Here is a 24,112-nt window from a genome sequence, read left to right on the forward strand (position 1 = left end):
CTTTGCTTTTCTTCATGTGCCTTGCTCTCTTTACTTAGTTCCCTTGCCCTTTTCTTGGATTTCAAACCTCGGCTTGGGAATTTTCCCGCAGTTGTGGACTTCAGGTTTCTAAGGTGCTTAACTGAACTATTTTGGCAGACGAAGGTTCGTCTCAGCCAAATTTCAGGGGTTGACATAACTTTTGGAGTTTCGGCTATTTATTTTCTCTTCTTTTATTTGAGGAATCTATGAGTTCGCTGCTCAAAAGTCTTTGACTCCAAGAGCAGCATCTCTTGATTCTTAAAAAAATTTCTAAGGGAATGACTGTCCAAAACACAAGGCCATTATTCTGACAATGTTTCGGATATAACTCCTCTGAAGCACAGTGCCAATGTTTAGGCTATACCTCATACTAGTCCATGGCTTTTTTGCCATAAGGAACTGACTTATCCAAAGTACAATGCCAACGAGTGGATATACTTCGGGGGTGAAGTCATTGTTTGCCCTAAGGAACTGACTTATCCAAAGTACAATGCCAACGAGTGGCTATACTTCGATCAAGGGTAAAGTCATTGCCCCCTATTAGGCTGGTTCTTTGGCAATCCGAAGCACGATGCCCACTATTGGGCTACACTTCTGATAGTGCTGAGGTAGAACCTTTATTTTTTTTAAAAAAAAGAAAAATAAAAAAAAATTAAATTAAATTAAATTAAAGAAGACAGAGAATAGAAACTCGTAAATTTGGTGGAAATGGTGGCTCAAAGGCCATTCATTAATTTGAAGATGCACTTACATAGATTGTTCTGCCCTGAAGGGTTTACACATGATATTTCTTAAGTACATCAGCATTCCAATGATTCTTCAGCTCAGTTTCATCCAACTGCCGAAGTCGGTATGTTCCAGGCTGAAGTTCATCATTAATTTCATAGGGGCCCTCCCAAGTTGCTGAGAGTTTCCCATGAATGCGTCCTTTTTGGACAGCTGCAGCATTCCGAAGAACAAGATCACCAATTTTGAGAAGTCTTGCATGAACTCATCGGTTGTAAAATTTGTTGAACCTTTGCTTATTTGCAGCCATTTTGTCTCGAGCCGAGTCTCGGACCTCGTTAAGAAAATCGATGGATTCTTTCAGGAGTTGTTCATTTTAATTTCCTCGGCTGAGAATAGATTTACGCGCAAACTCTCTATGCCAATTTCCACTAGAAGGACGGCTTTGGATCCATACACCAACTCAAAATGTGAATGTCCCGTAGCCTCTTTTTCAGTTGTCCGAAGTGACCAGAGGGTTCCTGGGAGTTTCTCTATCCACTTGGACTTTGATCTTCAACCCTCTTCTTAAGAGCATTGAGGATTTGCTTATTTGTAGCTTCGGCTTGATCATTGCTCTGCGGATGGCACACTGCCGAGTATGCCAACTTAATGTTGAACTGATCTGTGTACCGCTTCAGCAGCAAATAGTCAAATTGCCTTCCATGATCAAAGACAAAAACCTTTGGAATCTCGAAACGAGTGATAATATTCTGCCAGATTAATTTCCTGACAATTTACACTGTGATGTTTGAGGCCACTTCAGCCTCGATCCATTTGCTGAAATAGTCAATGCCGACTATCAACCATCTTTTTTTGTACGGAGCATTAGGAAAGGGTCTCAAGATATCCAGCCCCAATTGGGCGAATGGAAGCAGATTCAGGATCGGTTGAAGATCTCGGGCTGGCTGATGGATGACTGGCGCAAATTTTTTACATTTCTCGCATTGTTTGACAAGCTCCTTAGCGTTTGAGATCATGGTGGGCCAATAATACCTTGCCCTCAATGCCTTGTGGGCTAAAGCTCTCCCCCCGAAGTGGTTTCCACAAATGCCGAGGTAGATCGCCCAAAGGATGTAGTTAGCATCTGTTGGTCCCACGCATTTTGGTAGTGGGGCTGAGAAGGACTTTTTTAGCAGCTCTCTTCTAAAGACGATGAACCTTGAGCTGATTCGTTTCAGTTTGGAGGCTAAGTTCCTGTCTTCGGGAATTTCTCCTTGAAGCTTATAAACTAGGATGGGGTTCGTCTAACTCGGCTCGTGTGTGACACAGCAAACCTCAGGCACTTCATCCACACTTCTTTCTCGGCGTACCTCCACTTATACAAATCAGTTCAGCTCAGTTAGAGTTGAACTTGCAAGTTTGGAGAGTGTATCGGCTTGTGCGTTTTGACCCATTGGGGTCAGCTCGACTTCATAAGTTCTCAGTTTTGCAATAACTGTTTTGATCTTTGCGAGATAAGTTATCATTGAGGGCTCTTTGGCCTTATGTTCGCCTCGGATCTAATTTACGACAAGCTGAGAGTCTGTCTTTAGACAGACATGCTCGGCTTTCAATGATATGCACAACTCTAAGCCTGCGATTGCTTCTTCATATTCAGCTTCGTTGTCCGAAGCTTTGAATGAGAATTTCAGTGCATATTCAAAGGACTTGCCTTCGGGCGAGGTTATGACTACCCCTGCCCCCGAACCATTTATGGTGGAGGATCCATCCGTGAAAACAGTCCAGACTTTCTTTTCCTCGTCCAGTGTCTCCGGGTAAGAACTCTCGGCTAGGAAGTCCGCTAGAGCCTGAGCCTTGATGGCTATTCTCAATTGGTAGCTGATGCTGAACTCAGTGAGCTCGAAGGCCCACTTTTCTAGTCTACCATATTTTTCAACTTTGCCGAGTACTTTTTCCAGCGGCTGATCTGTCAAGACCACTATTTGATGGTAATCAAAATAGGGCCTCCATTTTCGACCGGCTACCACCACTACATATACCACTTTCTCGAGTAGGGGGTAGCGAGTCTCGACATCCGTTAGAGTGTGACTGACAAAGTAGATCGGCTGCTAAACTTTTTCTTTTTCCCTCAGTAGGACCGCGCTTATAGTGGCCAGGCTGACTGCCACATATAAGTACAGAGTTTCTCCTTCGGATGGGCGTGCCAGCATCGGGAGTTGAGCCAGATGTTCACGGAGCTTCTTGAAGGCTTCCTTTTGATCGTCTTCCCAAATGAGCTCCTTTGTTTTTGGGAGTTTCAGTGCTTTAAAGAAGGATAACCCCTTGTCCAAGGCTCTGGAGATAAACCTGGACAGGGCAGTCATTCTCCCGGTGAGACGTTGAACGTCCCTCTTTGTTTTCGGCTCGGGAAGATCGAGCGCCGCCTGCACTTTGGTGGGATTAGCATCAATCCCCCTTTTGTTGACCATGAAATCGAGAAACCTGCCTGACTTCACGCCGAAGACACACTTCTTCGGATTCAGCTTCATTTGGTGTTTCCTTAGGGTGGAGAAGGTCTCGTCCATGTCCGCGACATGGTCTTTGTCCTCGTTGGTTTTGACAATCGAGTCGTCAACATAGACTTCCATGTTGCGGCCTTTTTGCTTGGCTAAGATCTAATTAACTAGTTTTTGATATGTTGCCCCCGCATTTTTCAATCTGAACGACATCATTTTGTAACTATACACCCCGACATTCATAACGAAGGCCGTTTTTGCTCGGTCGTCGGGGTGCATGAAGATCTGATGATACCTCGAGAATGCTTCTTTGAAACTAAGAAGGGCATGCCCACTTGTCGAGTCGACTAGTTGATCAATCCTTGGCAAGGGATAAAAGTCCTTCGGACAGGCCTTATTTAGGTCCGTGAAGTCAACACACATTCTCTAGGTGCCATTTGCCTTCTGAACCATCACCACATTGGACAGCCATTCCGGATACTAACAAGGTTCAATGAAAACTGCGTCCAGGAGTTTTTTTATTACTTCGGCTGCGATGTCTCGGTACTTATTTGCGGAGTAATTCCGCTTCTTTTGCTTAACCGGTCGACAGATGGGGTCGACATTAAGCTTGTGAGAGACGAGGTTCAGATCAATCCTGGGCATGTCTGCTGTCGAGAAAGCGAACACATCATTGTTGTCCCGAAGGAGTTGGATAAGCTCAACACGGACATTCGGATAAAGTCCGAGCCCGATGCTGACACATTTTTCAAGGTCTCCTTAATCAACTCTATTGACTCAGTCTGCTGGTTCAGCTCCATTGCTTTGGAACCGAACTCTTCACAATCTGGCCTGATGTCAATATCAGCAGGCTTCCGAGATTTTAGTTGGTGCTCTGAGTCTTTCGGCTTAGATGAGGAACCAGCTTTTTCTTTCCCCAAAGATTTTTCTCGTGCTGGGGTGTCTTGGGCTGAAGCATTTAAGCCTTTAGGTTTCTTTATAAACGTAAAGTTCGGCACCGGAGACTGGGGTGCCTGGATGTCAGCATGGTTTCGGTAATAACAAGTATTTTCCTAAAAAAAAAAAAAAAAGTAACAACATGTACTTCCTCCGTTCTTTTTTACTTAACTCGCTTTAACTTTTACACTATTTATCACCTCTCATTTTTTGACCGTCTTTTGTGATTAATATATAAGGAAAAACATATTCATGTGCGATATTTTTAAATTCATCTCAATAAGTACTATCATAATATATAACTTTTATAATTTTTACTTATTAAGGATTAAAATATTAATCGTTAAAGTTTTGCATTGACAAGCGTGATAAAAGAAATAGGTCAAATAAAAAAGAATGGAGGAAGTATTAATGTTTTCGATAAAATATACTTATATAAATGATTAAAGTTATGTGTGTTAATTGAAGGGATGTATTTGTTTACAAATATATTTAAAATTAGAGTCACTAATGCAGTACCATATTCCATGATGAAGTTGGTAACCATTTGTGTCAATTGGACTGAAAAACAGAAGGAAAAGAATAGATCTATTTGGTTAAAATTCCCACTATGCAAATGGCGTGTCGAAAAGTTGATAGAGAAAAAAAAAAAAATCAAAGACAAAAGAAGACTGAATAAATTAATGATCACGCATATTCACGCACATTATTATTGTTCGGTTGATTTATGCGTTGGAAGAAAGTATAGTGACTAGTGAGATGTAATGATGTAATCCCCCCCTTTTTTTTTTTTAATGTATCAATTTCATCGACACATTTAATAACACATAATTTTAATTATTAATATCTTTAATTATCTATTAGCAAAATTGTAACAAAATCTAATATCATATTATATCATATCACTAATAAATAAAGTCGGTTGAGCAGATAGGCCACGAGACAACGACACTTGACATTCCAGTTTTTCGGCAAATGTCGCGCCACGTAAGAGATAAATATGTATTATTGTGACACATATGATGCTAAGTAAGCGATTTTTGGATATATTTTTTAAGATAAAATTGTTACATAAAGTTTTATTATCGATAAACTTATAATATTTCATATATACAAATTTAATCATAACTTTTAATAAATATCCTACAACTCAATTCTATTTCCATCATCAAATTCGTTTTAAAATGTTCTTTAAAATAAGATCCATTTATAATATATTTAATCACAAACTTTTATACGTAGCTGCCCAAACCGTGTCACCAACTACTATAATATCAAAGTTACTTCTTTAGTGCTATAGGGGTTACTTGGTCAGTGTTATAGTGGTTACTCAATCATGTAATACATAGCGGTTACTTAGTCAGTGTTAGAGGTTACTCAGTTAGTATTACAAGGGTTATTCAGTCAATTTTATAGGGATAACTTTGTGGCTAGCCGCATACAAAAAACATTGTTATTTAATTTATTTAAAAAATTATTAAAAAAACTCAGTAAAAATAAGTTTTAATTAGTAAAATTAATTTTAGTTTGGTAAAAATACTTTCAGTTCAGTAAAAATAATTTAAGTTCAATAAAAATAATTTAAATAATAACATATATCTATTTACAAATAAAATTGTAAAAAGTATTATTATAATAATATAAGTCATATGATATTGTACGTCTAAATATCTTACATTATCAGAACGATTTTTTCTATTTTTATTTTTTATTTTTTATTTTTTTTATACGGGATCAGAATGAATTATTTGACCGTATTTTAAAATTTTATCAACTATCTGAGCATCGCCCAGGCACAAAACTAGTAACTAATATATAAAGCTAAACTTTTAGCCAGGCCACGAGACAGCGACACTTGGCATTTCAATTTTTCGCCAAGTGTTGTGTCATGTAAGCGACAATTAATTATTAATATAACACGTAGGATTTATTTGAATATATTTTTTGTAGAATAGGATTAAAAAAAAGTTGGATAAATTTAGTAGGATAAAAAAAAATATTTTAGAGTTTTGTTTTCAATAAAACTTTTGGTTTAGAATTTTATTTTCGATAAAATACCTATATTTCTATACAAATGATGGATCTAGAGAGGTAAAATAGAAAAAATACAAAATCAAATATATAAACGTTCTCTTAACATGCAACCAGTCTTTTCCTTGATGTATAGAGAAAATGAAAAGACAACTGTTCTTTTTGTTGTACATTATTACTTCTAATTTTATTAGATTATCAAGTGATTATTAATCCATAAAATACCCATAAACAGACAAGTATGATTGTCAAGTGATTATTAATCCATGATTAGAAAATTCAAATAACATATATATTGTATATAAAAAGTTTTATTTTAAAATTCAATAAACAACTTGTGCATCACACGAGCACAAAACTAGTATATATATATATAGGGGAGTTTTTTCCCAAGATTGTAGAGAGCCACCTAGGATTTTGATTTTAAAAAATTCTTAGAAGGCCATGTAGGATTAGTATTTTTAGAGCGTTACGTGTAGAATTATGCCACGTAAGGTTATTATTTTAAAGCGCCCGAAGGATTAGAATTAAAAGTTTACATTAATTATAAAAATAAAATATTATCTTTTTATATTGAAAATTTTATCTAAATATGAGAAAAGAAACATTTATTTTATTTCATGTATATAAAAAAAATACTATTAAACTTTAAAAGTCAAATTCACGTTCAATGAATATTAAAAAAAATTGGATTAGATAAAAAAAAATGAAATATGGGAAATGATAATAAAATCTAATATCATATCACTAATAAATAAAGCTGGTCACGTATTTAGGCCACGAGACAACGACACTTGGCATTTCAGTTTTTCGCCAAGTGTCGAGTAACGTAAGCAACAAATCGATATTATTGTGATTAGATTAGATTGGACAGATTTGTTTAGGGTAAAAAATTATACATGAAATAATTTATATTCTTTTGGAAAAAAATTATCTTTTATTGACAATAGAATTTTGCTTATAGCAACACACCACATATATATTATAATTAATATGAATATCCAATTAACAATAGAATTTTACTCCTATACGAATAACCACGTAATTATAATTATAAATATGGCCATGTATCAATAATTTTATTTTTTTTATCTAACATTTTAAAAAAATATAAATACTACTAATAATAACAATTATTGTTATTATTATAATAATAATAATAATAATAATAATAATAATAATACAAAACATGCCCACAAACAAGTACACTCTCTAAAATGGGTATCTGGGGCAACGCCCGAGGCACGTACTAGTATATATATAAAGAAGAGTTTTTTTCCCGAGTTATTTTAGAGCGCCGCGTAAGATTAGTTTTTTTTAAAGGTATGTAGTATTATAATAAAAAGGCGCAACATAGGATTAATATTTTTAAAAAGCTACAATAAGATTATGCCATCTAAGATTAGTTTTTTTAAAGCGCTACATAGAATTACAATAAAAAAAAAAAATTATTAGAGCGACACATAAGATTATTATTTTAAAAAAATTATCATGAAATAAATTAAATGATTTATTTGGGTGATTAATGGAACTAACATTATGATAAATTTTTACAAAAATTACATAAGGGAGAGTTTTTTCAAGATATTTTAGAGCGTCATATGGGAAAATGTTATATTTAGCCAATGAAAAAAAGAATTGCAATTTATTTTAGATTTAAAATTTTATGTTAATTATAAAAATAAAATCAGTGTCTTTTCTATGTAGCTGCCAGGCCATATCATGTGGCGGACTGAGACACACCAAAACACTGACCATCCGAGTAACCCCAGATCGATCGAGAAACCTTGATGACCAACCAATGAGTAACCCTTGACCAAGCAATCCCGACCACACGGTATGACGAGTCATATATAAAACTTTGTGAAATAAAATATTGTCTTTACATATTAGAAATTTTATCTAAATATAAGAAAAAATTAATAATTCATTTTACAATAAAAAAACAAATTCAAGTAGTAAGCAAGCGAATATCACAAAGTTTATCAGATAAATATGTATTTAGTAAAATATTTTATTTGAAAAAATACAAACAAACCATGTATAGCACGGGCTTCATCTAGTATTTTATACAAGAATAATCTTAATAAAAATGTGAAATCACCTTGAATTAAAAAAAATATTAGTTGTTCAAATATAAAATATCAGTTTTGGATAGATACAAATAATAAAAAAAAAATTCTTTGAAACTAAAAATATATCCTTTCTCTTTTCTCAACAAAAAAAAAATGTTCATCATTTATCATTTAGGGAACATTTTGTAGAACTACTCACAAGATAGGGTCATTTGTGAACAACTACCCATTTTTTTTATTTTGTTTAGAACTACCCGCAATTTTAAAAAAGTTTGGGTAGCACTACCCATTAACGTTTTCCATCCAAAAAACTGTTAGTAGGCCCTACATTGTACACGTGTCAATTATTTATTGGATAAAAAAAAAAGAAAAATCAGAACCCAACCCCACCCTCCTTCCCTGACCACCCCATCCCCACTGCCCATTGCCCACCGGCCACCGGAACCAAGCAACCCCATTCCCCTCTCCACTGGAAAACCCACATCCCACAAAACCAAACAACCACCAGCCTAAACTCCAATCACCACCAATTTTTGTGAAGAACCCTAAAAAAATTGAATTGAGGTTTTTTGTTTAGTGAAGCAATTCACAAAATTGTTTGCTCTAATTGATTGTATGTTGAATTGCGAACATTTTGGTACAAGTTTAATAAAATTTGGTGAAGAAATGATGTTCCTCAAGCTTTCATGCGTGAGCTTCAATGACGTTTTTGTGCGTTTGGGAAGAGGAGGGGAAGGGGAGGGGAGCCGGCATCGGCGGAGAACTGGCGGCGAGAGAGAAGGGGGGTGGGGTTTCGGGGTGGTGGAGGCTGGTGGTTGAGGTTCCGGCACCGCTAGCGACTGGGCTGGTGGCTGGGATTTGGGGTTCAGTTTTTTTTTTTTGTTATTTTTTTTTACTTTTTTTTTATCCAATAAATAATTTACACGTGTACAATGTGGGGCCCACTAACGATTTTTTGGATGGAAAACGTTAATGGGTAGGGCTACCCAAACTTTTTCAAACTTACCGGTAGTTCTAAACAAATAAAAAAAATGGGTAGTTGTTAACAAATGACCCTATCTTGCGGGTAGTTCTACACAATTTTCCCTATCATTTATTTGGCTAAAAGATTAAGTATGTTGTTAATAAAATTTATCACCACTTTAAATTCAGTATTTTTTTCAATCCTATATAAACTCATCTACTGTCCCATACAAATAAACGTAAACTTTTGCAAGTAAATAAAGAAGCATATTTTAGAATTTGAACACTATGAAATGCTTGAATGCAGTGAAGGTGATCATAATTAAAAAGTCAGTCATAAGAGTTAATTTTGCAAGGATGTTAATTTTGTAAGGGGGCGGATTTAATCACGCAACTTATCAACTGGCACGATTAGCGATTGGTTTACAAAGGATGATGAAAGCCTAGAAGATCATATGTTTCACCGTGTACACAATTTGAAAAAAAGTTGGTCAAACAAATACATATAGCTTTACATTTATTTTCTTTATATTTTTCATCAAGAATTGGTTTGTTTTGTTGTTTAAACAAAAAATTTACAAAAAATACTGTTTATATATATGTGTACCTTAATTATATAAGATTAAAAAATAGTAATATTATGTAATATTTTTGTTATTACAATTGAATATTAAATGTTAAATTTAACTATTAATAAAGACATGTGCATCACACGGGCATAAATCTAGTTATATTATGAAAGTAGACATTGTGACGAATCTAATGATATATTACATAGTAACATTAATTTATTTAATAATAGCAAAAAAATTAAGTCAAATATGACATTTGAATAGTACAAAAGTTAAACTGATGCATTAAAAAAAAAAAAAAAAAAAAAAAAACCGGATGGAGTTATACGTAAAATACGATGCCCCATTCTCACCACAAATTATACAGAGTGGTATAATAAGGAAAGAGATCACATTTTTATTTTCATTTTTATTATGGTTTTATACTCATAAGTCGTAAGTGTTAGTCATCTAAAGATAACAATTAAAATGATGTTATTTGTGGCTCATTATTGATATAGAGTTTTCAATATAATGAATGTTACGTGTGGCTCATTATTGATATAAAGTTTTCAATTTAATGAAGCTAATAGAAAGTTGCATTTGTGAGTAAAAATATTAATGTACGTCAAAGCATCATAATAAGTGAATATAGCTATTTATTACGTATCTGTTATCTTCAATTAAGATTTATTATCTAATAATCTCAACTATTCTATCACCTAAGTTGGAATTATTAAAGTGTATTATTTTTTTTTTAAAAAAAAACTTTTAAAAAACTATAAAATCTACTGTAAATGTAAAGGGGACTTTATTCTTCAAGAGGACATATTAGGATCCCAATATGGAGCAAACCCACTAGAAAATATAAAGCCTTTAAGAGGACATATTAGGATCCCAATATGGAGCAAGCCCACTAGCAAATATAAAGCATAAAGTTAGTTGTTTTTTTTTTTTTTGTTTTTTTTTTTTTTTTTTTGGGTATAGCAGGAGCCAGGAGTCGAACTTTAGTCTCAGTGAAGAAATTCCCTTCCATTTCCTCAAGGTAAACCAACTTAGCTACAATGTAAAGCTTTAAATATATGCATAATTAATTCTTATTAATTGCAATGTTCATCTTTATTATTGTGACTATGGTCCCTCCTTTCACTCTTAACTTTTTGAGATTTTGGAAAAGGCATTGAATATAGAACTGTTAGAAACTGGATTTTAGTACTTAGAATACATTAAGTATAAATTTCACTTCAAGAATCACTAAATTTTGAAATTTTGTCTTATATAATAAACTTAAAACTCTTTTCTTGATTAATCTATAGTTTTGTTTTATGCGTTTGTCTACTATTTTATTATTCTGCTCTTAGGACAAACATTTTGTAAAAAAGTTGTTTAGTTGCGCACACTAGCTTAGCAAAAAAAAAAAAAAAAATCTTTACTTATTCATGCAAGTGAGTAATATGATTATATGATAACCAATTGTATTTTACAAGCCATACAACCAGATTTACGATAATAGTTGTCAATGTTAGGTACTCCGTACTTAAAACTTCAAGCCAATGGTATAGAAAAAAAATGGTCAAAATTAAAGTGCGATATAATAAATGATCAAAATTAGGTTCATTTTATAAAGAAAAAAAAATAAAGCCAATAGTGAAATAAGTTTTCAAAAATATTTCATCGTTATTTTTTTTATATTAATGGTCATTATAAAATTACCGTGCTTCAAAACTCTAAAAATAAAGATGACACATAAGACTTTGCCATTTGTGAAGCAAAGACACAAAACAATTTGCAAACTAGCCGTTGGAAACTTCAAGGTTCAAGCCATTTACCATGTATGTCAGAACCTTTTCATTTTCTTTTATTTCTGTAAATTAGAACGCGGTAGTTTTGCTGTTTTATTGGATGAAACGATAGGTTTTTTGGCTTTATTTGTTTCATCATGTCCATTATTTTGGACGTCTAATATGGAAAGCACTACTGTCTGATACTTGTATTTGCCATAAGATTTTCAACCTCGCTCCTGAGCCTGGTACGCATTCATTCAATATATATAAAGGATGACATTAACTCTGAATTAAAGACATAAATACCGAGTATTTTTATGCTTAATTCAAAAAACTCACTTTTATTTTTAGTACATCAAGTAATTTCACAAACTAGGTATTGTACTACTACAAGGCTACAAGCACAATTCTCTTCTATACTATAAAAACTATTAACCATATAAAAATACATACATCATGATGATAAAACCAACATAACATTACAACACAAATATTATTCAAAAGACAACTCTAGTAATTAATTTTGACAGCATTAATTTGCCTTTCCATAGAAGCCATATAATTGAAGTAGATTTGGCCATAATCTTTGAGACTCTTGAACATTTGGGGCCTATCCTCAGTTATGAGCTCCTTAAGTGGGCCAATCTCTTTCTCTGGGTTTGGAAGAGGTAGCATGGCTAATGAAATACGGTCACATTTTGGGTTTATAACCACTTTGTGGACTAGACTCTTAAATATACCATTACTTGCAATCTGTAATATCAACAAAATTTGCATTAATTAATAGGAGTAGAAATAAATTTGATGATCTAAGTATACACGTATGTATTTATGGACAAATTATCAACAAAATAAAGGCACAACGTAACGTTTATATCATTTGGTGTGGAATCTTTAGATAAAGCTACAAAGTATGACAATTAATATAGCATTAATTCACATATGAAGTTTGGTTTCAATTTACCTACAAGTATATATTTTTAACACAAATTTAAATATATAAAATATTGTTAGATCGTCGCTAATAATTCTTAATTTCAATAAATCAAGATTTCATATATATATTTTACTAGTACTCCGTAGATAATTTTGAAATATTGATGATCAAGTTAAGTATAGAAAAACGTAAAAGTGAAAGTGTTGTATGTATATGAAAATAAAGGAAAAACCAATTAACCATACACATATAAAAGGTTACCTCCAATTGATCACCAACGTGGATGATAATGGCTTCAGGGATGATAGGAACCCTAAACCATTGGCCATCTTTTAAGACTTGAAGCCCTTCAATCTCCTTGTCTTGTAGAAGAACAGTTATGGCGGATCCATCGGTATGTGCTTTCAACCCAACAACTTGATTCGCGCTGGGACATAGAGGATAAAAGTTGAACCTTGCATGTATTATGTCTTCTTTGTCATCTCCCCATAGTTCAAAGAAATGATTCTCATCCAACTTCAATGAACGTGACATGGCTTTGAAGAGTGTCTCGGATACTTCCTTAGTCTTATTTGAATATTCGTGTAAAGTTGTCCTACAAACATAGGCGGATTCAGTATTTTAAAGTTAAACTTTTAATTAACATGTTATAATATTGAATGACTATCATAGTTTACCTTTGTTACCTAAATTGTTGAGGTTTCTCCGGCCAAAATTCAAGTTGACGTCTGTGCTCTGGATGAACTTGAAGATGGAGTTTGTCATTCCAATTGAAATTTCCTTGTCGGATTGTATTGTCATTCCCATAACCTTCTATGCTATCGCCTTCTGATGAGTACTTCTCCTTTTCTTCTAGTGGCAATTTGAAGAATTCCTTGCTTAATTCTCGTATCTTATCAAGCAGTTCATTGCTCATACCATGGTTCACAAGCTGAAATACTTAGTAACACAAGGTTAGACTCATCACGACATTAACATAACATTAGATTCTGGCTCCTAGATATTGATTTTAATTTAACAAAATACTATTGATCATATGTTAAGTAACAAAACATTTGACAACCGTACCAATTATAGAGTGTAACTAAAACTTAAAAGATATATAAGTATTATGCGCACGGTAGTAATAGATGACTTTTTAGATTGGTCAAAATAGCTTTTTTTTAACCATTTTTTATGCTAATATACTTAGTATTAGTTTTATGTACTTATAATATGAACTCTCTTAGTTCCTAAAAATTAAATAATTAATTTATAGCTAAAGGATCTAAGTTCGTTAATTAAAAATTTATACATTTTGGTAGTTAAATTTTTGAAAAATTCTCTTCAGTAACACCTAACTTTTTTCCAATTCACCAAAGGAAAAATAAAAAGTTAGATGTTACCATAGAGAATTCCCCTAAATTTTTTAATGATATATTTATTTGCACCCAATATATGCATAAATAAAATTAATTGATTACATTAACTACCCATGTACAAATTGTATAAGAAGAGTCACATGAAATCGAAATATATACCTTTTTCGTTTCACAAAAATTGCAACACTTTTCTATTCGCATTTTGACTAATTTTTATGACTTATGGTTAAGAAAAAAATATCATCATGTGAAATCCACTTAAATATGACTCAATTTTTAATTTCATAATATCAAACTTGTATGTTTTATTTATTTATATACTTCCCCTGCCCACTATTATGTGCAACATATATTATAAATGGATGCTTTCTATTATGTGCAACAAATGCTTTTTTTTTTTCCATATTTAGTAACTAATTTCTAACAAATTGACTACAATACCCTTACTTATAAATTTATAACTTCAATTACATACTTAAAACCAAATTAATTTAAAACTAATCCACGTAATTAATCTCATATAATTTTCAAAAAATCAAATTTTTGCACTGATCATCTACATCTTCATTCCCCAATTACTTTCTCTCTCCTCTATGGTCAAATTTCTTCACCTTCTTCATCTTCCTATTATCTTTCTCTCTCCTCCTTCAACCCATTCTCATGAATTGAAGAAGAAGACCACCCTTTAGTGTTTCGATTCCAAATCTGAGTTCGTGGGTTTCGTGCGTTCTTCAAGTCATGGGTTTTGGTGGTGGGTTTCGGTGGTCTGAGCTCGTGGGCCGGTGGGTTTCAGTGGTTTGGGTCCGTTTTGTGGTGGGTTTCGGTGGTTTGGGTTTGTGGGGGGGTGATTTCGGTGGTTTGGTTTCGTGGGGTGGTGGGTTTTGGTGGTGGTTTCATGGGGGTTGCGTAGATGGGCTTGGGTGTTGGTGGTTCGTGGGGTGGCATGGTGGTTCTGCGCCCGTGAGGTGATGGTTGCTCTCCAATGTTTAATTGTGTTTTTTTTTTGGATTAATTATCCCTTCTCTCTCCTCTTACTTTTCAATAATCTTGATTAAGAAATGTTGTCTAAAAGTCTGCAAAAAGTAGGGTTGTTACACATAATAGTGGGCGAAGGGAGTATAATTAAAGATTTTGTTAGATTAAATTTACCTCGAATTATCTGACCGTCATAATTAGAAAAAGAATGTGCATGGTAAATAAAATAAAGCACAGATTGAAATCACTCACTGATCAACTAAATCTGAGATAGACACTTTGAGAATAGGGGATAGAATAACGTGTTAATAGAAAGGAGATAATAATAGGAACGTAAACAAGAGGTAGCTAAATACACCATTAATGTATACTCCCTATAACACGACATTTTATTGATTTGGATGTGGAATGTATTGGACCACCAACTCATGCAAATTGGAGGTTCACAGCGGCGATATATATGATGTTGATTTATACATGATGTGACAGGTTTAATTTAAGTTAAATTGCTCACTAATTTAATAACTCAACTACCTCCATAGTGGCATAGTCCATACAGTACTAAATTACCTTCTTTTGCCACACGTTGGGTTTTCACTTTTTTGATTCTTTTATGCTAAGCCGTTTTCAGTTTAATTTGAACATTGCAATCTAGATTTTTTTTTAAAAAAAAAAACAAAAAAAAAAAACCTTACATAATTACATACTCGTATTTACTTATATATACATATGATCTATATTACGTATAAATTATAAATATAAATTCGTAAATTCTTATATGTGGTCAGCCATCATGGAGGTTACTTTGTTAGTGTTATAGACTTATATGGGTTAAGTCGTCAGTGTTCAGAGGTTACTTCATCAGTGTTGTGAGTTACTCGTCCAATGTTTAAGGAGTTACTTTGTGTTTTTACAAGTGGTTACACGATGTAGCCAGCTGTACACAAAACGTGCTGAAATTCCGGCTATTTCACCAAATGCCACTGAGCAATTGCAAAATTCACCAAATGCCATCGATGTTTTCAAAATTCACCAAATGCCACCGAGTTTTAAAATAATTCACCGAGTGCCATTAATGATTGATGACCGTTAGTTGACCCCACCACTTGCCACGTGTCACCTTCTGATTGGTCCGTTTTAAAAAAAAATTTTAAAAAAATAACAAAAAATTAAAAAGAAATTGAACCTCAAACCCCAGCCACCAGCCCAGCCGCTGGCGGTTCCTGAACCTAGCCACCCACCACCTACGAAATCTCATGAAACCAAACACCAACAATAATCCACAATCTAAAGCTGGTGGATTTTGCTGGTACGGTTTCGCGTTTTCGTGGTGGATTTCGCTGGTGGTTTCACATTGTGGTGCTGGTGGTCAGGGTTTCGGGATTTCTCTGGTGGATTTCGGAGTTTCTAGTGGTGGTCGTTTTTGGTGGTCGGGGTTTCAGAGTTTCGCTGGTGGAGTTTCTGGTGGTGGTCGTTTCTGGTGGTGGTCGGGGTTTTGGGATTTCATTGGTGGAGTTTGTGGTGGTGGTCATGGTCAGGATTTTGGAGTTTCTGATGGTTGAGTTGCTGGTAAAACGTCATTGAAGTTCCATTGAAGCTCACGTATGAAAGCTTGAGGAACATCATTTCTTCACCAAATTTTATTAAACTTGTATCAAAATGTTCACAATTCAACATACAATCAATTAGAGCAAACAATTTTGTGAATTGCTTCACCAAACAAAAAACCTCAATACAATTTTTTTAGGATTCGCAAATGGTGGTGGGTTGAGGGGGCGACCGGGGTGGCCGCCGATTGTGGATTATTGTTGAGGTTTGGTTTTACAAGATTTCGTAGGTGATGGGTGGCTGGGTTCGGGAACCGCCGGCGGTTGGGCTGGTGGCTGGGTTCGGGAACCGCCGGCGGTTGGGCTGGTGGTTGGGGTTTGGGGTTCAGTTTTATTGTTTATTTTTTTTTTAATTTTTTGTTATTTTTAATCTTTTTTTGTAAAACGGACTAATCAAAAGGTGACACATGGCAAGTGGTGGAGTCAACTAACGGCCGTCAGTCATTAATGGCACTCGGTCAATTTTTTTAAAACTCGATGGCATTTGGTAAATTTTGAAAACATCGATGGCATTTGGTGAATTTTGCAATTGCTCAGTGGCATTTCGTAAAATAACTGTAGATTTATTATGTGAATATAGTGTCTAAATAACTTAATGTTAAGAAAATTATGCTCTGTAATAACATACCATCTCATCAGTGCAACTTCGAAATTCCTAACATTAATGAAGGTACGTAGAAAATTGTACAAAAATTAAACTCGGTACTTTATAGCTTGTTTAATTTGGTATCAAGTTTTAGGTGTGATAATGATTTTTATATTTATTTTAATTTTTATGATAAATCCGATCCTTTATTAATGCTTGTTATTACTCCGTAGAATTTGATTGTCCACCTTCAATAATTCAAATGTCTTGTTTTTTCTTCATAAATATTCTATAAAGCACATTAGCAAATTAGCACATTCAATATAGTATTGGCCGGTGAAATTAGGGATTTATTAAGAAAAACAAATACTCATTGTCTTACAAAGTCATATTTAACACCATTACCATTATGGCATTATCCCATTTATTATCTTACTAGATAATTCTTGAGTCATGTTCGATTTTTTAAATTATTGATAATTAAAATATAAAAGTTTCTAGAGAAATATAACACAATAGTCAATTATAATTAGTCTTACTACGTATAATAATTAATAAATATAATGATTTTCCTAGGCAAATTAACACTTCTAAAAAAAAAGTAGAGTTTATGAGGAAAAATTTCCTCCAAGAAAAAACTCCAATTTAATATAGAGTAATAGATAATTCGTAAAATAGACTCGTAAGACTTCGTTCGTAAGTAACATCATTCTATAGAAAACAATAGACTCGAGATTGGACGGAAAGGGGTGTAAAGGGTGCAAACAAACCTGAAAACAACCCCAAGTGCTAAGAGCAGATCGAAGTTTCGAAAGCTCTTCAAGATTCGATGATGAAAGGAGCGAAAAGTCCATGATCGGACCGTCCATCAAAGGAAGAGGACCGTCACCAACTTGATGCTCATCCTTAAGCTGTTGGAGGTACATTTCAGGCACAACCCCACTTTGTAGTAATTCTTGTACTGGTTTCAGCTGATCATATTTAGCTTCTGGTGCCATGTTTTATGTATGAATTTTAAAGAAAAATAACGTAATATATGTATGTATGTAATGTATAATAGAATAAAACTATATTGGAAATTCGGTCGATATAATAATCAACTTGTATTATGTTGTAGCAATGTTTGTAATGAAAATGAGACGAGAAGCCTGGCTTTTATAATGTGGTTCATCAACTTAATTACTATTCATAGTTACGTTACGTTGTTCAATTACTCAGTTGCGGCTCTATCTATTTTTTTTATTATTTTTTTTTTATAATTTGTAACAATATAAATAAATTAAGCCTTTTCGCCAACCTCTTGACTCATATTATTTCTTAGCATCCTTTGAATACTACTAGAACTCTTCAACAACAATAATAATTTGTGAAGAAATAATATCCCACGTGTTTCGGGTAAATACAATGGGACCTTCGGCAAGGTCCTTCTCTGTGAGCTGAAGATTAATCTCGGTCTAAGTGATGATTGGGCCGAGGATTTCCTGCACAACAAACACACGTAAACTGGCCACAGGGGTGTTGTCGAGGAAAGGCCCCTCCGATGCCGAAGTCAGTATAGTGTTTAGAGGAAGAAAGTTATGCAAGAGCATTAATTGCTTGAGGCATAATGTGTGTACCCTTAGAGAGAGAGAGAGAGAGGATTGGAGACTTTTATACCTTTTCTCAATAGATGAGTGGGCCGTGGATCAAGTGGGCTTGCCACATTGACCGGGCCTAAACTGATTGGACATGGTTTGGAGAATTGAACCTTAGCCTTGGGCTTTGCAATTAAATCATTTATGGACCGGCCCAATTGAAGTAAATTTGACCCAAACAACTTGCCCCCCAAACCCGATTCGGAAGCATGACAGGCCGGGTTTTGACTTGCAAACTGGAGGGAAGTAAATGATTTAATTAGAGTTTGAAATTGGGTAGTTATTGAGGCAATAACAGTTATTTAGAGAGTAATTAGGGAAGTTGGAAGGTTTAGTGGGTAGTTAATTAGGGAAGTGTTTAACGGTTGCATTGAAGTGGAGTTAGTGGGGGTTTTATTAGCGCGGACTCCCAGAATTCTACTTTCGGAAAGTCTTTTTAAGCCACTCATCCCACACTCTCTCCTCATTTCTTTGTAAATTCTCTTGCGTTCTTCGCTAATCACCACTGTTAATAAACTGCTTTCCTTTTTTCGCATTTTCTCAGTAATCCAAAACCCGAAACCGAAGTTCTTTGCTCCGCACTCGTAGGTCGGCGAATTCCGCTTCTAATAAAGGTAACTTTCTTCAAAATTTCTTCGGATTTCTTTGATTTTTAGAGCATCCCCCTTTTTCTCGATTTCTCGAACCCCAATTGACGAGAATGGCTCGAGACCGAGGAAAGAGACCTATGGTGGTCGATGAGGAGGAGGAAGTTTCTCACCTGATTCCGCGACGCAATCGTCTGCCGGAGATGATGCCGCCTTTGAGCGGCCGTAACCCTCGTCCTAGGGTTAAGACACCAGCTTCTTCCTGCGGAGTCGCGATTCCTGCGGTGCCGTTGTCATCCGCGCCTCCCCGAGATTCAGGGGAGGTGAGCACCTTCGGCCAAGGCGGGAGTTGGGCACTCGGACCTTGGGATTTTCCCCATGGAGCTAGGGAGTGGGGCAACGTCCCCGAGAATTTTGGGTTGATGACCACCCCTCCTTATGACTGGTGGGTGGATGAGAGTCCCTTTTACTGCTTTGCCGAGAAAATTGAAATTTTTTACGGCATAATGGAGGTAGATGGATATAGGTACCGAATGCCCACAACTCCAGATAGGATTCACCGTCCTCCGCCTTGGTACATCAGGGTGCATACTCGCCAGCTGCAGTTTGGGCTTCGGTTCCCTCCGCACTCCTTTGTTGTTGAAGTGTTGAATGGGTACAACATCTCGTTGTTCCAGTCAACCCCTGCTAGTATCCGAAGGATGATGACGTTTCTCTTGGTGTGCCTCTTTTATGGTTTTGCGCTGAACCTCCATGTTTTTCGGAAATTCCATAAACTGGTGCCGAACCAACAATCAGACGAACATCATGGCACTGGATGGTGGCGGATTAAGGCCCATAGGGGGCATCTCACCACTTGGTCGAATGATACTTCGGACAAGGATTGGCGGGGTCAATGGATCTAGGTTCGGGCGCCCTCGGAAGAGGACCATCCGAACTATTTTGGCTGGCCGAGGTATTTAAGCGAGCCTGATCCCCAGATGAGGAGCATCGGACCTGACAAGTTCGATGATCATGAAAAAGAGCTGCTGACTCACTTCGGCAAGAAGAAGAATCCAAGGGGCACGAGCCGAATGGCCCAAGTGCCCACAACTTGGCTGCCCTGCTACCACTACATTTTCCAGGAGAAGATGCTTGCCATTGTCGGCCTCAGCCGAAAATACCAAAGGGGTAAGGAGTTCGGCTGGGGCCGAAGGCCTTTGCTTTTCTCTTTTTTCTTTTACTGTTTGCTTTCTTCGTACTAACTAACCTTTGAATTTCGGCTTTTTAGTGCTGCACGAGGGAAATTCTGGTATTAACTACAATCGGCTCGGGATCAACGCTGCAAGGAGGGTGACGAAGAACGCTCCTTATATGACTGAGTCGTCAGACCGGCTCCCTTCTTTGCGCAAGACTAAACTTCAGATAGTAAGCGTTATTGAGTACGAGGCGTAGAAGGTCTGGTGGAAGTAACGTGACCCCTTCATCCTTCTGAGCCCTACAGAACAGGCTGATGTTGCTGCTGCTGCTGTGAGAGCAGCAAGGGTTGCCAAGGCATCTAGAAGCGGTGTTGAACCTTCTACCTCTACTGCTGATCCTCAGGTGGAAGAGGAGGAAGCTGAAGAAGAGAACGGGGCGGCTGAAGACGAGTGCCTTTTGAAGACTTCGGTGAGCCTTCTAGACTTGTCTTGATGCTGCCTTTCCCTTTTTTTTTTTACTGGGTTTGGTGCTCATACCGCACTTTGCCCTCTATTCCTTCTGCTGCAGTCTGACGAAGAAGAAGGAAATAGAGGAGAGTCGGCTGAAGAAGAATCCTCTTCAGACGAGTCTTTAGACGAAGAGATGTCTGACCCGAAGAGAAGAAGGGTTGTTTTTAACCCCGGGCAGTTTCAACCTGCCCTTGTTCTTGCAAAGAAATCTCGACTTGAGGAGGACAGCCAGAGGAAAGGAAAGAGAAGACTCCTCCCCCTCCTAAAGTTCGTGCCGAGGGAGATAATCAAATGCAGACTCCTACTCTTAAGGCATTTAGGGAGGATGGGGATCTGCAAGAGGCTCCTCTTGAGACTCAGGAGGTTGGAATTTCTGGTTTGGATCCTCCCTCCTCTCCTCGGAACGTGGCCGAGCCTTTTACTAACAAGGATTAGAGGGTAGCGGATGCATTGCTCGTCCACCTTAAGGACAAAGAGGCGCCAATTTTGAATGACAACCCCAAGGGTCTGGATGCTGATGGTATGAAGGAGGTCGAAGGGGAAGAGAAAGCTGAGGAGGCTAAGACCGATATGCCTTCAACTTCGGCTACTGAATCCTTCAAGACGTTTCAGTCTACGGAGATGGGGTTCGGCTCTGCTCCTTTGGTGCCTATTTCCGATTATGCCAGGAACGTCTTCGAGTCCAAGCGTTGCTCGGCCATGGACTACTTCGGCAAACTCTCTAGCATGTCTGAGTTGGAGAGGGTCAGGGCTTGGAGCATTGGGGCTGCCGCTGGCGCATCTGAGCCACTTGCTAGGGTCTCGGACCCCTTTGTTGAGAATTAGAGGCTGCTTATGCAGGTAAATCTTTCGGTACTTAAGCTTTTTAACATAAGTTTAAGCTCTTTTTTTTTTTTTTTTTTTTATTACTTCGACTGATTATTGCTCCTCAACTTTGTAAGTCGTTCATAACCACTTCTTGGCTGTGGAGATGAACGATGAACTGAGATCCAAGGCAGAAAAGGCTGAGGAAACTGAATGCCAAGCAAAGAAAGCTGAGCTAAAGAGGCTAGATGTCGAGGATGTTGCCGCTCCCCTCAGAGCTGACCTAGATTCCATGACTGCCAGTTTTCGGACCTTCTGCTAGGAGTTGGAGCAGATCGTCTTCCCTTGGTTAGACGAGGGTCATGCGCTGGTCTAGGTGTACAGGGTTGCAGACATTCCCAGCTTCAAGGCCTACATTGAACAGAGGGTGTAGCGAGAAGTTGAGACTCTGCGTATGATGGTCGAGGACTTCAAAGGGAAAGCTAACAAGAGGCAGTCTGAGCTTGAGGCCGAGATTCTGCGACTTAGGAATGAGCTGGAAGCTTGGGACGCAGAGCTTTCTAAGGCTGAGCTTGGGCTGGAAGCCAAAGATGCCGAGATTTTCCAGGCCCAAGCTGAGCTGAATGATGTCCGAAACTAGCTGAAGGCTTAGAGCGAAGGGGCTGCCAAGACTTAAGCTGACCTTGAGGCTGCCCGAAAGTTGTTAGAAGTCAAAATCTACACCCAATATGAATATGACGAGGGTTTTGACAACGACTTCTAGACAGCTCGACGCCTTGCTTTCCATGCTGATCCCAACATTAACTAGGACGAAGTTGAGGAGTGGTCCATGGATCCTAACGACTCGCATCTGCATATGGCCCATCCTGCCGAGACTGATTTCCTGGCTCGTCAGGCTGAAGCCGAAGCCCGAGAAGAGAAGGACGCTGAAGAAAGTAGAAGAGAAGAAGCCAAGAAGAGACGGTCTGAAAAGACTCTTGCTCAGCCTTCCTCCTCTTCTGTTGGTGCTGAAGCTTCTAAGAGCCCAAGCGCAGCTGCTTAGCCTGATCCTGCCAGTACTAAAGCATAGGAATTCGAGCAGTCGTCTTCAGAATCATGTGGATTAACTTGTGCTTAATTGTTATATTTGACGTGTTGATAACTTGTTATTTGGCATGATTTTAGGGTACTTTTGAACCTTGTTTTCGTTATTAATCGACATCAAAGTTCATTTTTTATCCTATTTTTATGCAAATTTTGTACCATCCATGCTTCACCGGTTGTTTGTGTTTTTGATGTAATGTAGCTATTTTTAGCACTATGGACATGATCAAGCATGAGTGAGCAAGGATAAGGGCGAGCTTGGTTGATAGAGCCATGGAGGAAGAAGGAGGAATGCCTTAAAGGGAAATGAAAAGCTTTTGGAGAACCTTGAAAGGTCGTTTGCGTAAGCGTCAACTTCAACCAACCATAACTTTTGATCTTAACAACCTTTTGAAGCGATTCAAATTGGAGATTAAAGTTTGTCTCAAGAGCTTTCCAACGACTGGTCACAAGTCCATTTCCGACAAGAAACGTAGAAGTTACAGCTTCCCAAAGTTAAGCAGTCTAGGCAGGGCATCCTGCACGTCCGTGCCAAAAGCTGCACGTCCGTGCAAACCTTGGCAGAAGCTTCTGCCTCCATTTTGGCCCTCTTGCACGTCCGTGCCAAACTTGGCACGGCCGTGCTTAGCCTCGCACGTCCGTGCCAAATCTGGCACGTCCGTGCAGACCTGCAGTCGAACTCCTTCCTTGTTTTCTCCGTCCTTTTTATTTGGAGGTCATATAAATACCCCTTTAGAGCTAATTTGTAGGGGATGCAGTTTTTTAGAGATTTCCTCTTAGTTTGTAGTCTTAGAACATTAAATTCTCAAATCATTAGTTAGTTCTCAATTATTAGCTTGGAAACATTCAAATTCAATCATTGTGGAAGACAAAATCCACCATTGTTGCTCACTTTGAAGCTTCATAGTAACCATTTCTTACTCATCTTTTCTACTTCTCTTTACTTTGTTGTTAACTATTTGATAGTTCTTGCATGTTTTGGATTGTTAATTAGCTTAATCCTTAGTTTGAACTTGTTCATGAATTGCTTGAAATCTTTAATTGCTTTAACCCCCATGGATTGTGAGTAGTCTAAATTCTAGGGTTTGGGCAAAACCCTCAATGTAGTCACTAATTACTTGTTGCATGTGCTAATTTGGTTGTTATGGGATGTTAATTAGTTGAGCTTAAGTGGTTTAATTGCTTAGTTCTTGTATATGGCCATTGCTAGAACTATTTATCCAAGCTTTCTCAACGAAGGATCGAGAGATGAACTTGAGTTAGCTCCCTTATGCTTGATTGACCTG

The 24,112-nt window shown here is 36.8% G+C and overlaps 1 protein-coding gene across 1 annotated transcript; it reads right to left on the bottom strand.

Annotated features, from left to right (window-relative positions):
* Nucleotides 1-11,882: 11,882 nt before the first annotated feature.
* LOC110729868 (protein SRG1-like) lies at nt 11,883-18,130 on the bottom strand. The gene is made up of 4 exons (XM_021909659.1): nt 17,801-18,130; nt 13,188-13,432; nt 12,763-13,096; nt 11,883-12,317 (listed from the first exon to the last, which is right to left on the bottom strand). The coding sequence occupies exons 1-4, from the start codon at nt 18,026-18,028 to the stop codon at nt 12,075-12,077; spliced, it is 1,050 nt and encodes a 349-aa protein (XP_021765351.1). The 5' UTR covers nt 18,029-18,130; the 3' UTR covers nt 11,883-12,074.
* Between the last annotated feature and the right edge of the window lie 5,982 nt (nt 18,131-24,112).

The sequence above is a fragment of the Chenopodium quinoa genome, unplaced genomic scaffold (assembly GCF_001683475.1).
Source record: "Chenopodium quinoa cultivar QQ74 unplaced genomic scaffold, ASM168347v1, whole genome shotgun sequence".
In the NCBI taxonomy this organism is placed as follows: domain Eukaryota; kingdom Viridiplantae; phylum Streptophyta; class Magnoliopsida; order Caryophyllales; family Amaranthaceae; genus Chenopodium; species Chenopodium quinoa.